The sequence below is a fragment of the Ovis canadensis genome, chromosome 19, assembly GCF_042477335.2.
Source record: "Ovis canadensis isolate MfBH-ARS-UI-01 breed Bighorn chromosome 19, ARS-UI_OviCan_v2, whole genome shotgun sequence".
Taxonomy (NCBI): Eukaryota; Metazoa; Chordata; class Mammalia; order Artiodactyla; family Bovidae; genus Ovis; species Ovis canadensis.
This window is the reverse complement of record NC_091263.1, coordinates 63,230,779-63,249,347: the sequence shown is the minus strand read 5'-3', so window position 1 is coordinate 63,249,347 and position 18,569 is coordinate 63,230,779. Positions and strand designations below refer to the sequence as shown.

At 51.3% G+C, this 18,569-nt stretch overlaps 1 protein-coding gene across 1 annotated transcript in view; it reads left to right on the top strand.

Moving 5' to 3' along the window:
• The first annotated feature begins 761 nt into the window (after window positions 1-761).
• Window positions 762-18,569, top strand: part of DNAH1 (dynein axonemal heavy chain 1) — an 82,403-nt gene continuing 64,595 nt past the window's right edge. Inside the window, exons 1-8 of the mRNA XM_069561090.1 lie at window positions 762-801; window positions 4,326-4,709; window positions 5,521-5,593; window positions 7,830-8,004; window positions 8,433-8,589; window positions 9,466-9,598; window positions 11,853-12,014; window positions 12,584-12,836. Of these exons, the coding sequence (XP_069417191.1) occupies window positions 4,374-4,709; window positions 5,521-5,593; window positions 7,830-8,004; window positions 8,433-8,589; window positions 9,466-9,598; window positions 11,853-12,014; window positions 12,584-12,836 (1,289 nt within the window). The 5' untranslated portion in view covers window positions 762-801; window positions 4,326-4,373. The remainder of the gene's footprint in view (window positions 802-4,325; window positions 4,710-5,520; window positions 5,594-7,829; window positions 8,005-8,432; window positions 8,590-9,465; window positions 9,599-11,852; window positions 12,015-12,583; window positions 12,837-18,569) is intronic.

The following is an 18,569-nucleotide window of genomic DNA, read 5'->3' as shown; positions in this document are numbered from 1 at the left end:
GAAGGCTCCGGGCAGGGATTCTCAGGTTGAGGAGGAGTTATTTTTTACATTGTCTTTGGTTTGTAATCCACATGTTCTTATAGAAAAATGGAAAGACTGGTGGGTACAGAGGGCATCTATATATCTTCAGATCCCCAAATTCTCAGTATTGGGCACATCCACTGCCCACCCGGAGGAGGGCTGAGGTGGAGTTGCAGGTGGGTATGTGTGTGTTTAAGTTGAGTCTCTAGGGGTGTGTGTGTGTTTAAGCTGAGTCTTGTGTGGTGGTGGGGGACCAGAAACAACCTTTTCCCACAGTGAACTGACCATCATTCTGACATCTGTGACTTACATACAAATTTCAGTTTGTAAATTTCCCCAATTATTCTTCCCATGTTATTTGCATAACTTGGGTTTTTTGTTTTTTTCTTTTTTTAACCAGAATTCAGAGTGGACCCTTTAGAGTTGTTGTTCACACTTTGAAAACAGCTTTTGGCCATTTTGTCTCTTTCTCTAGAAAAGTCTGGGAGGGGAGATCAATAATGGAGGCTGGATTTGAGAACCTAGACGCCGATGCTTTCCCGACGACCCCCATCCAGCCTCCCGGAGGTGGCCCAGTCCAGGGTGGATGAGCTGCGAGAGTCTGGGCGGGAGGAACCAAGTCCGGCGTTGTGTAGGGGGCACCAGTGCAGACCTGCGGAGGTTTACTGACGGAAGCTCCCGCCAGCCTTCCCGGATGGTCCCGCCCCTTAGCAACGGACCCAGCGTCTCTCCATAGAGACAGGCAGCCGGACCCCACACCGTTTGCGGTGGAGCCAGTAGGTCGGTAGGTCGGTGGGTCTGAGGGATGGCAGGGCCAACACCTGCAGGGGGACCTCAATAAGGCGCGGGGGGCAAGGGTACAGCAAGGAGGACGCCCTCCTGGCTCAGGGTTCACATCCCTGCCCACGAGCCTGAAAGCGGTTTCTTGTCTTCGGACAGTGGCAAGGCTGTGGGGCACGCTTTTAAACAATCTTGTAGATAAGCTCCATACTGACGAGACCACTTCTAAAATTTTTTTGTTTTTGCTCCACCCCCATGCTGAGAGTGTAGCCCCCTCCTCCTCCTTTCCCATGAGGAAAAGAGCCAGGTTTCTGGTCCTCATCGGTCATCCAGTCCCTCTCCTGAGCCTGACCACTGTCCAGTCTTCTTGGTCCTCAGCGTCTCATCTGTAAGTTGGCAGAGTGCTGCTGCAGCTGTCTCACAGGGCTTACAGCGATCAACGTCCTCCCTTACTTTCCCCATTCATTCAGTCCTTCGCACAATTACTCACCAAATGCTTTCTAGGCACCTGCCGTGTGCCAAGCCCATGCTAGTCCCTTGCTAGGTGCTGAGGTTCCAGAGATGAGTGCTACCTGAGAATTGTTGCGTTTGAGCTTGAACGGAACGCTAATATGTGAAACCGATAAAGGCGCAGGGTCCTTGTTGGGTGGCTCAGGGATGGGTGGCTCAGGGGTGGGTGGCTCAGGGGTGGGTGGCTCAGGGGTGGGTGGCTCAGAAGCTCTCGTGCTTAGGCACTCACCTTGCTGAACCTCAGGGCTCCTTGGCACACAGTTTGAGAACCACTGTTGTGAAGCCAAGGACAAGGATCTTTAGGCTAGCCAGAGGTGGAGACCTCAGTTTCTATTATGGTTCTGCCACTTCTGGGCTGTGTGCCTTTTCCGAGTTTCTTAACTTCTATGGACCTTAGTTTCCTTTTGTGGATTGGTGATTCTAGTAGTAGCTGTCCCTTGTTCATCTGTGTCCGTCTAGCCGAGTGCCCAGCAGGTGGTCAGGTCACACAGGTTGAATGTCTGTGAATCCAGCCCGAAGCCTCCTCTGACTCACACCAGCAGGGCTCCCAGGTAATGTTCCTGGAGAAACAGTAACTTGTGTTCACATTCCAGTAGTGCCTTTTGAGCAGGTCACTTACCCTTCCTGAGCCTCGTTTTTCCCACCTTTGAATCTCTGAGGATTGAGAATAGTCTCAGTTTCCACCTCAGAGATTTAAACAAGATAATGTGTGAACTACATCTAAACTCCCAGTGCCAGTCACCATTCCCAGCACTGCACCTTCCAGGATCGCCTCGCCCTCCTCCCGGCCGGTTCCCTCACACACATGAGAGGGTGCCCAGCAGAGGCCTTGCTGGAGACCATGTCCTCTCTCTTACCAGCCACACCCATTCCCATGTGCAGGCTGCTGTCACCTCTGAGGCGGTGACAGGAGGCAGGGGTCCTTCTGTCTGCCTGCCTGTCTGTCTGTCACTGGTCCTGTGCACACTGGCAAAGTCCAGGTGTCCAGAGCTGGGTGAGGTTGGAAGGGATCCATCGATCCTTGTGTGGGGCCGAGGGATGGAGGGGAAACAGGATTCTGAGTCTGCACCTCTCTCCCATCTTCCGTCTTGGGACATGCCTGAATGCACGCCCCACTGCCAGCCTGCTCAGAGGGAAAAGGCCCCAGGGGCAGCACGTGCACCCGTCACTGGCTCCTTTTGCCCCCAGCAACACTGCAGCTTCCTGGACGCTTCTGCACCTGTTAGGTTTGTCAGTCTTGTAACACACCAGGAAACAGCCACACATGTTCAAGCCTACCTGAGAACCAGGGAGACTAGGGAATGGAATGCCTTTGTGTGGGGCTTTGGCCTAGCCTCTCGAAGGCATGCTCTTTCTGTTTGGTGATTTTGTTCAAAGATGAAGCAGATACCTGTGGATTTGCAGCCATGATGGGGCCGAGCCCCAGTGGGTCCTTTGTCTTCAGGATGCTCTGGGAAGGGCTGGTGACAGTCAGACAGGTGGGCCAGATTCAGTGTCATTTTCAGCACCTGCCCCAGGGGATGGCTGGCCACCAGGGAGTAGATTCAGGGCGCAGAGTTCTGGTGGGATGTGCTTGACTGATGGAAAGCTGATTGGCCTTTGGCCTCGCAGTGTGGGGCTTCTTGCCAGAGCACCATCTGCACTTCCTGTGCCTTCAAGTGGTCTTGCCAACTCACCACCCCCTTCTTAGAAATGGACTCCAGCAGCTGCAGGATGCTTTGACACTGCTGGGTAGCCTTGCCCCAGACAGTCTGGCTGCCCGCCCCACCCTTTGGGTCAGGCCAGGCAAGATTCCCCTGCCATGAACTAATAGGGGCCTGCACCGGCCAGTCCTACCAGGCTAAAATGGAGATAACGGAGCACCAAACACACAGCTGAAAGAGAGGCCTGTCCCACAGCTCCTGCAGGCAGCAGGTGGGAGATGGGACTGGGCAGTGGGAGGGGGGGCCTTATTTGGGCCAGGCCTCTGTTTCTTTTTGTTGAGATGCCCTCCTTTAAATTGACATTTCTATTGAGATAATTGTAGACTGACTGCCTTTAAAAAAAAAAAGTTTTTTTTTAATTGAGTATAGTTTATTTACAATGTTGTGCCAATCTCTGCTGTACAGCAAGTGACTCATATACATACAGCCATTTTTAAAAATGGCTTATATTTATATACATGTAGCCATTAAAAAGAAATTCTTTTCTGTTATGGTTTATCCTAAGGGATTGGATCCACTGGAGAAGAGATAGGCTACCCACTCCAGTATTCTTGGGGTTCCCTTGTGGCGCAGCTGGTAAAGAATCCACCTGCAATGCAGGAGACCTGGGTTCAATCCTTGGGTTGGGAAGATCCCCCGGAGATGGGAAAGGCTACCCACTCCAGTATTCTGGCCTGGAGAATTCCATGGACTGTATAATCCACGGGGTTGCAAGGAGTCGGACACGACTGAGCGACCTTCACTTCACGTTTTCAGGAGATTGGATCTAGTTCCCTGTGCTATACAGTATTACCTTATTGTCCGTTTATCCCGTAGGCAGTAGTTTGCATCTACCAGCCCCTGACTCCCAGTCCATCCTGCTCCCTCCAGCCCTACCCCCAACCCCTGGCAACCACAAGCCTGATCTTTATGTTTTGAGTCTGCTTCTGTTTCAGAGAGGTTCACTGGTGCCGTATTTTAGGCTCCACATGTAAGTGACACCACCTGGTATCTGTCTTTCTCTGTCTGACTTACATCACTTAGATGATAATCTCTAGGTCTATCCGTGTTTCTATACATGGCTTTTTTTTTTTTTTTTTTGCGGTTGAGTAATACTCGGATTAGGAGAGTGTTCCTCTCTGTTCTCCATGCCTGGGGCTGGGGCATGTTTTAGGGTGGCCGACTAGACATCCCTATACTCTGGTGGCCCTGGGAGCTGAGCTGAGGCTGACCAGGGCCCAGTGGACGTCAGTATCTTTTTTTTTTTTAATTTTTTAATTTTTTTTAATTTTAAAATCTTTAATTCTTACATGCGTTCCCAATGGACATCAGTATCTTGTCCTAGGAACTCTGGCTGGGATATCACCCTGAGAAAGCAGCATGGAGCAACCTAACAGAGAAGGCTACAGCCCAGGAAGGGCCTCTCAGGGCCAAGAGTGCAGATGGACCTCCGCGGGCCCCGAGTGCAATCTGAAAGACCTGGAGCGTGACCTGGGGAGGATTCTTCAGGGACCAGATTCTGGGTCACAGAAACCTCCTCCAAGCCCTGAGCCTAAGACCCCACCTTTACCCCTGTCCGTGACCCCACCCATGTCCTCAGACTTGGGGCAGCCCCGGAAGTTGCCCCTGACAGGCACTGACAAGAAGTACCCCCTGATGAAGCAGCGTGGGTTCTACTCTGACATCCTCAGCCCCGGAAGCTTGGATAAACTTGGGGTGAGTGTGGTAGCCGTGCCCTGACCAAGCCTGAACCTTCCTTGTGGGTTCCATTTGCCCTTTCTTCCTTTCGTCCATGCATCCATGTGCCTATCAGTCTAGCAGTTTTCTACCCACCCACCCATCTGCCCATCCATCCCTGGTGACAGCACACGAGGACTGTCATCCGTATGCCAGTGTCATGGGGCAGTGGGTTGGTGGGGAAATACTTCCCCACCCCTGCCCCCAACTCTGGCTGGGGAGGGGATCCTGGGACGGGGTCGTGTATCGCTTGGATCTACAAGATAGGTATGAATTTGCTGGGTAGGATGGGGTCTGGAGGGTGTTCCAGGCAGGGGGAACAGAGGGTACAAAGATTGGAGATCCCTGACAGGCCATGGCCCAGGCAGAGGAGTAGAGAGATGGAGGGCGGGGGAGGACGGAGAAGGGAAGGATATAACTAGGGAAGGGTGAAATGAGCCCCGTGGGTCCCGTACAGCCTTAGGATGCTTTTAGGCAGAGGACCTCTGTCTTGTGGCCCAGCCCCTGGACACACACCAGGACTGTTCTCAGAGAGAGGAGGGGGCCTGCGCATGACCCGAGTGGGGTTGGGCCAGGGTGTCCCAGGTGTCCATAGCTTGTCACCCACTTTGGCCTCTGAATGAGGAATTGTGCAAATTCCTCTCCATTGATTCTTTCCCATCCCTGTCCCTGAGCCCCTGGAGGGCAGCCTAGTGGGCTCAGGGAAGACACTTGGCCTTGGGGGTCCTTCCAGAGCCTGCCTGTCCTCAGGATGTTTACGCTCCCTCAAGGCTGTGGGGTTTGGTTTCAGGAAGTGTGTCATGGCCCCTGCACAAACCTGGACCTCCTGTGGCAGGCCGACCTTGACAAGTTCACCCCAGAAGGTCAGTGACCTTCCAGCCCCACAGCGGGGCTGGGTGGGTGGGTGCCTTCAAAAGCAGGGCCTCTGGCCTGAGGGAGATTGTCTGCTCTTGGCTGAGGGTCTCAATTTCCCCCACTGTTAAAATGGGGATAATAAGATACAAGGTGCTTTGCAAGGGCCCCGCTCGTGGTGAGTGCTCAGTGAAGCACAGTTGCTTAGTCATTACTCTCGGCAGAGCTCTGTGTGGCAAGGGTACCCAGATGCACTGGGGCTGCTGAGGTCTGGAGCCTCATTTCTCTCAGCCTGGTTGGGGACAGTGGGAAATTGACAGGTATATTTCTTGCCTCCCCTGGAACACGGGCTTGGAGGAGTTCAAGATTGTGTCTGAGCTGTTATCCAGCTCAGGCCACAGTACCAGAAACAGGGCTTGGAGCAGGAAGGTGCCGGGAAGGTCACTGCTGGGGAGGGGAAGAAGGATGCTCCTCTCAGGCTGCGTGATGAGTCTTGTAAGGCCTGGGACAGGCCTGCAGGGTGCAGGGCAGCCCCCAGTGGCAGAAGGGAGCAGAGGGTGGCTCCAAGAGAGGCAGTGAGCAGGGAGGGGCCCTGAAAGGCAGTGAGGAATTGGGTGGGGACCCTCCTGACTAGCCAGCAGGCAGGACACCCCCTTCGATCAGGCCCAGGTCCTCCAGTGTCCCGGCTGTCTGCCCTTCGTCTCTACCCCCAGGAGAGGCCTGGCTGTGTGCTGGCACTGTCCAGACTCGCCTTCTTGGGACCCACAGGCCCTTGAGGGGGGTGGTCTGTGACTCCCCAGAGGTGGCAGAGGAAACATCACATGTATATGCCTCTGTGCAGTGATCTGAGGACGCAGCCTACTGCTGTCAGCAGTTTTACAAGTATGTGTGGCCTAGAAAATGGTTACAGACAGATCAAGGGCTGCGGGGGACTGGAAATGGTGCTCCCACCATCCATGGCGGGGACAGGGATGGGAGAAGGGGTAGTCAGCAGCTTTGTGTCCCCACCCACATGAGGAGAGCAGCCCCGAAGGGTCACAGGCAGTCAGGGTTCTTGGCAGAAGGCTGTGTGGAGGCCTAGGAAGATGCCTAGCGCTCTGGGCCTGCAGGGGCGGGGTCAGGGGCGTGGGCTGGGCTTTGCTGTCCTCATCCTGGCTCCTCTTTGGCTCCTGAGATGCAGGCCCATATGCTCAGGATTTGGGGGTGGAGTGTGTTACGGACCCACAGGCTCAAGAGCAAATGAATAGGGATCTGAAAGCTGCCTCCGGTCCAGGGCTTTTTGATAGCGTGGGGTTCCCTCAGCACCCAACAGCTCTGATAAAAGAGCCGACTTCCTGCCGGAGGATGGCCCCTGCTCAGCCTCTGGAAGCTTCTGTAGAGCCTGTAGAGTGGGTACACCCAAGGTGGACCCTCCTGCAATGTGGCTGCATCTTGACCCCAGAGATGTGAGGCCCAGGGAGGGGGTTACTAGGGCCTCCCAGGGGAGTGGTTGGGGGCCATCACTGAGCACTCCAAAGGCCCCCCTCCACCCAGCCCTGGGAAAGGTGGCTCGTCCCCCGAAGCTTTTCCCCACACCCCCTCCCCACCTCTCTGGCTTGCCTGAGACTCTCCTTCCCACTTAACATCTTGAGTCCCGGGAAACTGAAATGTCACCCCACCAGTGGGTCTCTCTCCCCAGTGCCCCTGCCCTCAGAACTGGAACGGAAGCCTGTCTGAGGAGGGATGGCCATTTGGTGACTTGGGGGATCCCATGGGGGCAGGGTGGTGGTGCTACCCTCTCCTACAGTGTCCAGGATGCCTTACGTCTGGAAGCAGTCCCATGAGTGCATGGCATTCAGACCCCGAGATGCTTGGCAGGGCCTGTGAGGTGGGGATGGCAGGAACCCACCCAGACATGCAGGGAGCTACCACTTCACCTTCCTGTCCAGCTGTAATCCTGGTGGGTAGCTTGATTCAGCACCTGCCTTGAGCAAAAGCCGCTGGCACCGGGGTCACTGGCAGCATGGAGGAGAACGATCGAGCAGACTGGCTCTGGGCAGGGAGAGCACGACCCAAAACAGGCCTGCCAGAGCCCCTCGTCCTCCAGGCTCAGGATCCCCAGGGCTCCCAGAGTACATCTGGCCTCTCCCTGCCTCAGGCCCACTCTGAACTCCCCCTGCCCCAAAGCCACATGCCTGTTCCCTGCCCAGCATGGTGCTGGTGGTGTCGGGCCCCAGCCTGAGTCCCCGCCCCTGCCCCTGCCCGCAGTCAGAACCTTTGAGGTTTCTGAGGACTTCGAGGAGCGCCTGGAGCGCGAGCACATCGGGTCCACCACCAAGCTGCTCACCCAGACTGACTTCCCGCTGCAGGCCTACGAGCCCAAAGTGCAGGTGCCCTACATGGTGCTGCCGGGCCAGTGCCCCCGCAAGATTGAGATTGAGAGGTATGGCTGGGTCGGCAGTGGGAGGTGGCATCTGCCCACCACAAGGGGTGATGGATGGTAGGCAGCTAGGTGACCATCCTCACGGCAGAGGTTACCCAGATGGGTCTGTGTTGCAAGTGTTCCAATCAGCTCTTCTAGCCCTTTGGTTGCTTAGTGGAAACACGTTGCTTTCCTTGCTGTGAAATCAAGGAGGGTGGCTCTTAAGTCAATGTGGTGGGACTGCAGGCAGGATGCAAGGGTGTCTGGGGCCCTGGAGAGCGGCTCCAGCCACCACACCACTTCCTCATGGGTTCCAGAGAGCATAGGGCCCTGGAAGGGTCCCTGAGCCCCACCTTTACTGCCTCAACTCCATGGGCCCTTGCTGACACCCAAAGGGGTGACTCACCTGAGCTAAGATGTCATGAGCTCCCTCCGTCTCCCTCGGGCAGGAGGAAGCAGCTCTACCTGAGCCTGGACATTGAGCAGCTGCTGGCCAACGAGGGCATCGACTCCGACAAGCTCATGCCCAGGCACCCAGACCCCCGCAACCCCCAGACTATTGAGCAGGGTCACGACCCGCTCTTCCCCATCTATCTCCCACTGAAGGTGAGTCCAGCGTCCACGGAGAGCTGATGGTCAGGAGATGGGGGTGCAGGACCCGAGCAGAGGGGTCAGATTCAAAAGGGGGATCCCTTGGCAATGACAAGCACTTGCGTGTCAAACAGGACATATGCTCCGCAGGGGGAGTTTCAATGTCCTAGGCTGGGGCATGGTGGTGGGGTGCTGCCCAGCACCCTTGGGATGCTGATTCTCTGCTTCTTCTCTGGGAGACTGGGGAAGCCTTTGTGCATAAGTCCTGTCCCCACCCCTCCTCGGGCACCAAGAAGTGGCCCGGGGGGACTGTGGGTAGCGTTCAGTTCCCTTTGACCACTGCGTCTGGGGTCCCTGGGCTGGAGAGAGCTGGGGTAGAGGAGGGCACCGGTGTAGCCTCTTTGGAGTTCTGTGGGGAAATGGAGTCCAGGGAGGAGAAAGAGAGAGCACAGCCTGCTCTGGTTTTCACCCACCTCCCTGCCCTGCTCTCCATGGCCTGGCAGTGCGTCTGGGGAGACAGAGTGGAATCTCGATGCACATTACCCTCCTGACAACCTGAATCACCATCTTTTCTGAGTCAGGGTGGGTGCTCAGGAAGATCCAAGGACTGCCTCTTCCACCGATCCTGAGCTGGGTGGTCCTGGCCAGTGGAAGAGAGGGCCTGCTCAGAGTCCCCAGTCACCCCTCTGCCTGAACCTCAGGGTAGCTTGTTTGGCCAGGCTTTCACAGAGCCCTGTGAGCAGCAGAGGGGGCACTTGGGCCCCTGGTCCCCAGACATCAGCATCTGCATCCAGGGAGGAGGCTACTTGGGCTTCTCTAGCCTTGCATGCTCAGCCCACAGGGGCCTCCAGGGCGAGCTGCCTCTGCCCGGCACCTGCTGTTTCCTCCCAGGTGTTTGACAACGAGGAGTTTGACTGCCGGACTCCCATCGAGTGGATCAACATGGGCTTGGAGCCAGGGTCTCAGAACAGGAAACCTGTCCCTGGCAAAGCCCTCCTGCCTACCGATGACTTCCTGGGGCACGGTGAGCAGGGCCAGCGCGGGCAGGGAGGACAGGATCTTGGTTTGCACCATGCTGTCCTGGCAGCAACCCAGCCACGGACTCCTCGGCTGTCCTGGGCCTCAACTGTGGGAGGCGGTGACCCCACATTTTGAGGCCTCCCTCCCAGCTGGGATACAGGCCAGCGGTCTGGCTGCACAGGAGGAAAGGCAGGGGCCAAGGATGCCATGGATTGGTGGGCTGGGGAGGGGACAGCTGGGTGGTGTCTAAAAAAAAAAGTCTTTGATTTATTGGTAATGAAAAATAGGCAGGCTTATTAGACATGTTCAAGTGTGTATAAGGGGCACAGTCCCACTCTATCACCCAGAAACTCCTCTGCCCCACCTGTATCTGTGGCCTCTTGGCTTTCGCCTCTGCATGGACAGCACACACACTATGACACAGTCACATACTTGCTTTCAGACACACACATTCACAAGCCCATTGCCACGCTCGCCCACCATCCCTCACACACGTACACAGTCATACGCACATTTTTGCCACACAAACACACATGCTGACAGTCACCCATTCACAGCAGCCATCACACCCACACGCACATACCCACAGTAATGTTGCACACTTCTGCCAGACCTTAAACTTGTCTGTGTCTGTCCCTCCTTTGGCCCCAGGTCTGCCCTGGCAGCCTCGGACACTCTCCAGTCCGCTGCCGTCCAGAGCAGAGCCAGGCTGACCTGCGTGACTAGTCTCCATGTAGGCGTCCTAGGAAAGTCCGGGTCTTGAGACTGAAGGTGGCCGTCCCCTTGTGCAGGGCGAGGGCCTCTCTGCCTTCTGCCCTGTGCATGGATATGCCGCTGTGGAGTGGGGAGTGAGCCCAGTAGGCCAGTGCCCAGGCCGGGAACAGGACTCTAAGAGCCCCGCTGGTTCTCAGACTGCTCAACCTCCAGGGGGCCCACAGCAAGTCCATTGTGCAAGCTGTAAGTTTGTGTTTCAATTTAAAAACGCATTAATGCTGGAATCAATTTCTCTGAACTAGACAAGAAACCCAGGATGATCCCTTTACTTTGGACTTAATTACAAAAATAATTTAACTCAGTTGTTCCCAGATCTCTGATACTTGATGATAAAAACGGAAAGTTTGGGGCTGCATTAACCTTAAATGCACCAGGCAGTGGCTTCTCCGAGGCGCTTCTGCCTATTCCGCTTCACACGGCCCGGGCCCTCAGCGGCTGCTCTAATGGGAGGAGGGACAGGTCGGGAGCCTTTCTGCCAGGGACCTCAGCTTTCTGCTGGGGGCTTCTCGTGACATCTTTCCCTCTAAGTTGAGCCAAGAACAGGTCAGCATTTTCAGGAAGGAAACTAATTAGGATGAAAAGGGAAAAATCAAACAGAACCAAAGCTGGTGAGGTTTATCACACCTGTCCTCACCTGCCTGGCCTCAGTCAGTGGGAGCATTTCCTCGGAATTCCGGCCTGGAGAGGATGTGTACACAGTATGACTTCAGGCTCTGTGAGATACGCAGACAGGGTCAGAGGGTGCCTGGGGCAAAGGTGCTATTTTAGGCAGAGATGCTTCTCCAAGGAAAAGCCACTTGAGCAGGGGACGAGCCAGCATCGAGGTGATGTGGGTGAAGACTGTTCCAGATAGAGGGCGCAGCCGCCGCTGAGGCCCTGAGCCAGGAGCCAGCTCTAGAGTCAGGAGTAGCCAGACGTCCACTGTGGCTGGAGAGGGATGAGGGAGGGGGGCAGTGGCAGGAGGTAAGCGAGAGGAGTCAAAAATTTCAGCCCAGGGCATGGGTGCATTCTGACCAAACAGGCCCCGAGGCCCACTCTGAAGCCGTTGCAGGGTAGCCGTCGTCTTCTACCGTGTCCTGTTCTGATGGAGGGGCTTGGGGGCTCAGCTGCCACATACAGCCTCAGGACTTCCCTCAGCCTTGAAAGGGTCCAGCTGGGATGTGGTGAGCTTTACACCTAGATCCTCAACCGAATCTGTTGGCTTCGGGCTTTCCTGCCTCCCGGTCCCAGCCCTGCTGGCCTGTGTCTCTCGCTGCCCTGATGGAGCCATGCAGAGACCAGAGCAGAGAGGCCTGCTCCTTCTGGCTCCTCCTGCCCAGCTCAGCTGCAGCCGCTCTGCAGCAGCCAGAGAAAGGGAGTCCGTGTGGCAGGAGAGAGGCCAGATCAGTGACCACCGAGACCTTTCCTCGCACCCACTGCCCACAGGCAGCAGCCTCACTCCACCCCACCGCCGGGAGCACTGATAGACTCCCCTCCTGTTTCAGAGGACCCCAAGAGTCAGAAGCTCAAGTACAAATGGTGCAATGTCGGTGTCCTGGACTACGACAAGGAGAAGAAGCTGTACCTGGTGCACAAGACGAGTGAGGGTGGCTTAGTGCGGGATGAGATGGGGAAGCCTATCCTGAATGGAGGGCTCACGCCTGAAGGTACGAGGTCTCTGCCCCTGCCTCAGGCAGACCCCCAGCTCAGGCCCGGCCTGGCCTGTGACTGAGGCCAGCCCCTGCCCAGGGCATAACCAGCTGAGGTCTGGATTCCCCCTTGCTCTCTTGTCCTGTGGCTGTCTGTCCCCCAAGCAGTGAGGACCAGAGGACCCACCACTCAGAGACCCCAGGAAGGGCAGCTGGCCATTATTTGATATGTCACCTGGGCAGCTGGCAGTGGTGTTTTCAGTGTCATGTTGAGAAGGAGCCCGAGGCCCATCAATGAGTGATGTCCACCCTGGATGTGGCGTCCAGGAATGGGCACTTGAGTAGCCCACCCCTGTGGAACCCCTTGTCTGTGCCCAGCTTTTCACAGTTAACAAAGCACTTTCACGTCCAACCATGACAACCTGTGATGTGGGCAGTGCAGGGAGCATTGTCATACCCCTTTCACAGACAGCATGGGGTCACTGGCTCAGGGCCACCGTGCATCCGTGGCGGAGCCAGGCTGGAATCTAGTGCCCCTGCCCAGAGGGCCCCACGGGCCATTCCTTTGTCTCTCCACCCAACCCCAGGAAGGCCACCCCTGCTGATCTGTCAGTACTGGGTGCCAAGGATCCAGCTCCTCTTCTGTGCTGAGGACCCACGTGTGTTCACACGACGTGTGGTTGAGGCCAGCGCCCTGCGCAAGAACACGGAGGCGCTGCTGCTGTACAACCTGTACGTGGACTGCATGCCCTCTGAGGGCCAGCGGCTCGTCAGTGAGCAGAGCCTGAGCAAGATCAAGCAGTGGGCCATGAGCACGCCTCGGATGCGCAAAGGGCCCTCGTGAGTCCTCCCCGCCCAGACCCTTCCCCACACCCAGCAGCCCCTCCTCCAGGGAGCCGTCCAGTAGGGAGCTCGTGCTGCCCTCTATGTGAGAGGGGTGCTCTCCCCATGCTCATCTGTTTGGGGCTGTCTTGCCCACTGTACTGTGGACTTCTTGGACCCTGAACAATGCCTTGTTCAGCTCCAGGTCTTTCCTTATCAATTTGGACTCATGGATTCTTAATTTTATTCCAGGGGTTATAATCTGTTACTACCATTTTTAATTTTCATGCTCAAATTGGCTCAGAGTTGGCCAGTGGGAGCTCTTCAGCCGCTTCCTGTGTCTTCTTGTTCATATTTCTGTTATTCTTTGAGCATGTCTTTACTTTCTGGCATAGCAAGAAGTTCCAGGGTCATCTTGTACTTTCCCAGACCCAGCCCTGAAATCAGCTATTTCTCCAAGGGGCCGTGGTTCCTCTTGGTGGGGAATCACATTTAGAAGACAAGATGTTGGCATTAAGATGTGCTCATTGGTCCTGGGAAATCAATGATTTGAGGCCCTAGCAGATAGACCTAAGCTGTACATATTATTTACTTTACATTATATCATATTATAGCATTGTACTACATTATGTTACATATAGCCTCTACACATGTCTAATTATTATATATCTACCTATTGATCTGTCAAAAATCATGAGTTCATACTGATACCTTCACATTTACTTCAAACCACAGGCCTCATTCTTACCTGTACTTGCTTTTTTAACTTCTTTTTCTAAAAGAAACTTGGCTTTTATTCTTCATAATGTATTTACTTACTTGCTCAGACCTAGGATACCTAGAGTAATTTCAGTTGCTAATCTGTCCTCTTTGGAGGATAAGCTCTGATAAGTAATCTTTGATGTTTGTTTAGTTTCCTTTTTCCTTTTTAGCCTGGGGGCATTTGGTGCAAATACTAGGTTCAAAAGTTACTTGGTTTAGTTCTCCCCATCCTCCTGAGTGTGATTCATTCATTTGATGAACTATAGCTTGGTCCATTTATTTTATAAATAAGTACATATATGTGTATATATAAAATATAAGCATGATATAAGTATATGTATATTATAGAATATATATAATTCATATATTACATTATATGTAGTAAGTGTGTATTGAATATATAGAAAACGTACACACATATGTATATATTTCTTTTTATATGTAATATATATCCACATACATAAAACCTAGTCAGTAGTATATATTACTCAAAAAGATATACTCAGAGATGTGTTACTCTTCACCCTCAGTCAGTCTATCCACATCTCCCATCTTTTCTACTGTATTCTCACCCATAGGTGACCAATGTCAGTAGTTGCTGGTTTATCCTGTCTGTATTTCTTTTTGCACAAGTGATATTCTCATATATATATTTCTTATCCCCCCTGTTACAAGATGAGTAGCACACTATAGATACTCATTTCTGTTTTGCCTCTTTCACTTATGATGCATCCTGGGAATCAGTCCTTTTCAGTTCATTCTCTTTTTATAGCTGCATAGTCATCTGTTGCGGAGAAGGCGATGGCACCCCACTCCAGTACTCTTGCCTGGAAACTCCCATGGACGGAGGAGCCTGGTAGGCTGCAGTCCATGGGGTCACTAAGAGTCGGACACGACTGAGCGACTTCACTTTGACTTTTCACTTTCATGCATTGGAGAAGGCAATGGCAACCCACTCCAGTGTTCTTGCCTGGAGAATCCCAGGGATGGGGGAGCCTGGCGGGCTGCCGTCTATGGGGTCGCACAGAGTCGGACACGACTGAAGCAACTTTAGCAGCAGTAGCAGTCATCTGTTGTGTGGATGTACCATGTATCATGGTTTATTCAACCATTTGCTAATACATAGGCATTTAAGTACTTTCCAGCGTTTTGCAATTACAAACAGTGCTACAAATAAACAATTTTGTGCACTTGTATACTGATACTGGTGGAGGTGTAGTTTTAGTATTCTCCCACACTCTGAGAGTACCGGAGTGGGTTGCCATTCCCTTCTCCAGGGTATCTTCCTGACCAGGGATTGAACCTGGGTCTCCTGCATAGTAGAGTCGCTAGGCAAAAAGATAAGTACTTACTGATCACCAGCTTTTCCTCCATAAGCATTTTGTACGCCCACCAGCAATGTGTGAGAGTACCTGTTTCCCCAAACCCTTGTCAAGAGTGAGCTGCTTATTATACTATTAAATTTTTTTTTGCCTGTCTGGAAGGTAAGTCTATAAGTATTACAAGTAAGGCTGAATGTCTTTTGAATCTTTTCATATGATTAAGGGCAATTTTTATATCTTTTTTTGACTTGTCCACATTTTTTGCTCATTTTTTTTTCTTTTAGGTTTTGGGGTATTTTCCCTCTAATATCAAGAGTTCTTTATATATTAGGGATATTGGTTCTTTAGCTCTGTGATACATGTTGTAAATATTTTCTCCTGGTTTGTCAACTGTATATTAATTTTGCTTATGGCAATTTGGGGGCTTCCTGGTGGCTCAGATGGAAAAGAATCTGCCTGCAATGCAGGAGACCTGGATTCGATCCCTGGGTTGGGAAGACCCCTAGAAGAAAGGCATGGCAACCCACTCCAGTGTTCTTGCCTGGAGAATCCCCATGGACAGAGAAGCCTGGTGGGCTACAGTCCATGGGGTCACAAAGAGTCAGACACGACTGAGCGACTAAGCACAGCACAACACATGGTAATTTCCGCAGTATAACTTAAAAATATGTAAACAGTTTTATTAGTCATTTCTTCTATTACATCTGGATTTTGAATCATAGTTACAGTCTTTCCCTATATTGAGGTTTTCTTCTAGAACTTGTATGGTTTCATGCTTTTGCCTTTTATATCTTTGATTCATCCTTATGAATGGTGTGTGGTATGGACCCAATTTTATCCTTTTCCAAAGGACTAGTGTTTATTAAACATTTTTTAATACCCATCAGCATTTGTTGAAACCTCTGTCTTTGACCTAGTGATTTGAGAGGCCACCTTTAGACACTAATTCCCGTATGTACTTTGGTCTATTTCTGAAGTTTCTCTTCTATTCCATGGTTCTGTGTCTGTTTATACACTTATAGTACAGTTTTAATTATAGATATTTTACACTGTGTTTTAATGTCTTGTCAGGCCATTCCCCCTTTGTATTAATAGCTTTTCCCTTTCAGTGTTTTTCTGGCCATTCTTGCATGTTTGTTTGTTTTAATGATTTATTTTAAAAAATAGTGGGAAAATAGACATAATATAAAATTTACCGTTTTAACCATTTCTAAGTGTACACCTCAGTGGCATTAAGTACGTGCACGTTATTATTCTGTCATCACTGCCATCCATCCACAGAACGTTCATTGTGCAGCGAAACTCTGCACCCATTGAACTATAAGAGCCCCTTCTCCTCTCACCCCGCCCCTGGCGACCACCATTCTACTTTTTCTCTCTATGAATTTGACTTCCTAAGTGCTTCATATGGGTAGAATCATGCATTACTTGTCCATTTGTGCCTCCTTCTTTCATTTAACATAATGTCTTCTAGTATCATCCATGTTGTAGCACACACCAGAATTCCCTTCCTTTTTAAGGCTGAATAATATTCCATTATACATATACACCACGTTTTGTTTGTCTGTTCATCTGTTGATGGACCCTTGATTGCTCCTGCCTTTTGGCTCTTAGGAATAATGCTGCTGTGAACATGGGTGTACAAAGATCCCTTCATGTCCCTGCTTTCTATTCTCCTGAGAAGAAGTGGAGAGAAAGAAAAGGTCCCTGCTGTCCCAGCATTATTCCAGGATTTATGTACCTGGGTGGTGACTTCATATCCTGTAGAGGCACTGGCAGCAAGTCAACTACAAGAAGAAATTTTTCCAAAAGCGGAATTACTAGATCATGTGGTAATTCTATTTGTTGCTGTTTAGTTTTTGTCTCATTATCATAAATTCAACTCTGTAATTCAGCTACACTTGGAGGGGATCAGGAAAACATAAAACCCAAAAAACCGCAGTGAGAGCACAAAGATTATAGGCTATTATGAGCAGGGAGAAGGAATGGTCCGTGGTTAAGATAAAATACAAGTCAAATTTATTAGAGCTGTCCACATGCAGCAATGGCGAGCTTCTCGGCAGTCTTGCCAAACCTGGTGCATGCCAAACCCAAAGCACTCTGTGGTTTCCACAGTATCGGTGCCCTCCTTCACCTTGCAAAAGACCGCATGCTTGCAGCCCAGCCACCCAACCTTGGTGGTATACATGGAAAATGTCACTGTTTATGTGGGTCCAGAATTTGCCATGTACAGGATGCTAGGACCCTTTGCTTCAGGGTGATAGTATAGTATAGTGAAGTCGCTCAGTCATGTCCGACTCTTTGCGACCCCGTGGACTGTAGCCTACCAGGCTTCTCCGTCCATGGGATTCTCCAGGCAAGAGTACTACTGGAGTGGGTTACCGTTTCCTTCTCCAGGGGATCTTCCCGACTCAGGGATCGAACCCGGGTCTCCTGTACTGGAGGCAGACGCTTTAACCTCTGAGCCACCAGGGAAGCATCAAATTTCTTCTTGTAGTTGACTTGCTGCCAGTGCCTCTACAGGATGTGAAGTCACCACCCAGGTACATAAATCCTGGAATAATGCTGGGACAGCAGGGACCTTGATGACCAAATCCTTTGTCCTCGGTGCTCAGAATACTAGAGTTTTCTGCTGTCTCTGGAACTTTGTCTGCATATAGCTCAGAGGAGGCGCGGCCCAAGGACTCGCATTGCCAGTGAATGTTGAACACTGTACGGTTGGCCACGGTGGTACAGGGTGGCTACAGGTGGCATCGGTGGTGTTGGCAGAGCCGTGTATTTAATTTTTTTGAGAAACCACCATCCTGTTTTCCATAGCAATTGCACCGTTTTACATTCCCACAGCAGGACACAAGGGATTCAAATTTCTCCATATCCTCACTGACACTTGTTATTTTCTGTTTTGTTTTTCTTTATAGTAGCCATTCTAAAGAGTGATTTCTATTTGCATTTTCCTAATGCTTAGTGATGTTGAACATCTTTTCATGTGCCTATTGGCTGTTTTGTGTATTCTTATTTGGAGAAATGTGTATTCAAATTTGTTGCTTGTATTTTTGGTTCTTTAGGTACTCTGGATATTAATCCTTTATCAGATTTGTGATCTGAAGATATTTTCTCCCATTCCATGGGTTGCCTTTTTATTCTGTTGATAGTGTCTTTTGTGTAACTAGGACACAGAGGTTTTCATTTTGGTGAAGTCCAATTTGTCGATTTTTCCTAATTGTTATGCTTTTAGCATCATGGATACATCAGCACCAAATCCAACGTCATGAACCTTTCTTCCATGTGTCCTTTTAAGAATTTTACAGTGTTAGCTCTTATGTTCAGATTTTTGATCCATTTTGAGTTAAATTTTGTATATGGTCTTAGGTAAGGGTCCAGCTTCATTCTTTTGCATGTGAATATCCAGTTTTCCCGGCACGATGTATTAAAAACTCTGTCTTCCCGATTGAAAGATGTTGGCACTCTTGTTGAAAATCAGTTGGTTATGTGAGGGTTTATTTCCATACTCTCTATTCCACTGGTCTATCAGTCTGTCTTTATGCCAGTACCACATATTTTGATTACTGTAGGTTTATCATTATTTCTGAAATTGAAAAATGTGTCTTCCCACTTTGTTCTTCTTTTTCAAGTTTGTTTTGGTTATTTGGGGGTTCCTTGAGATTCC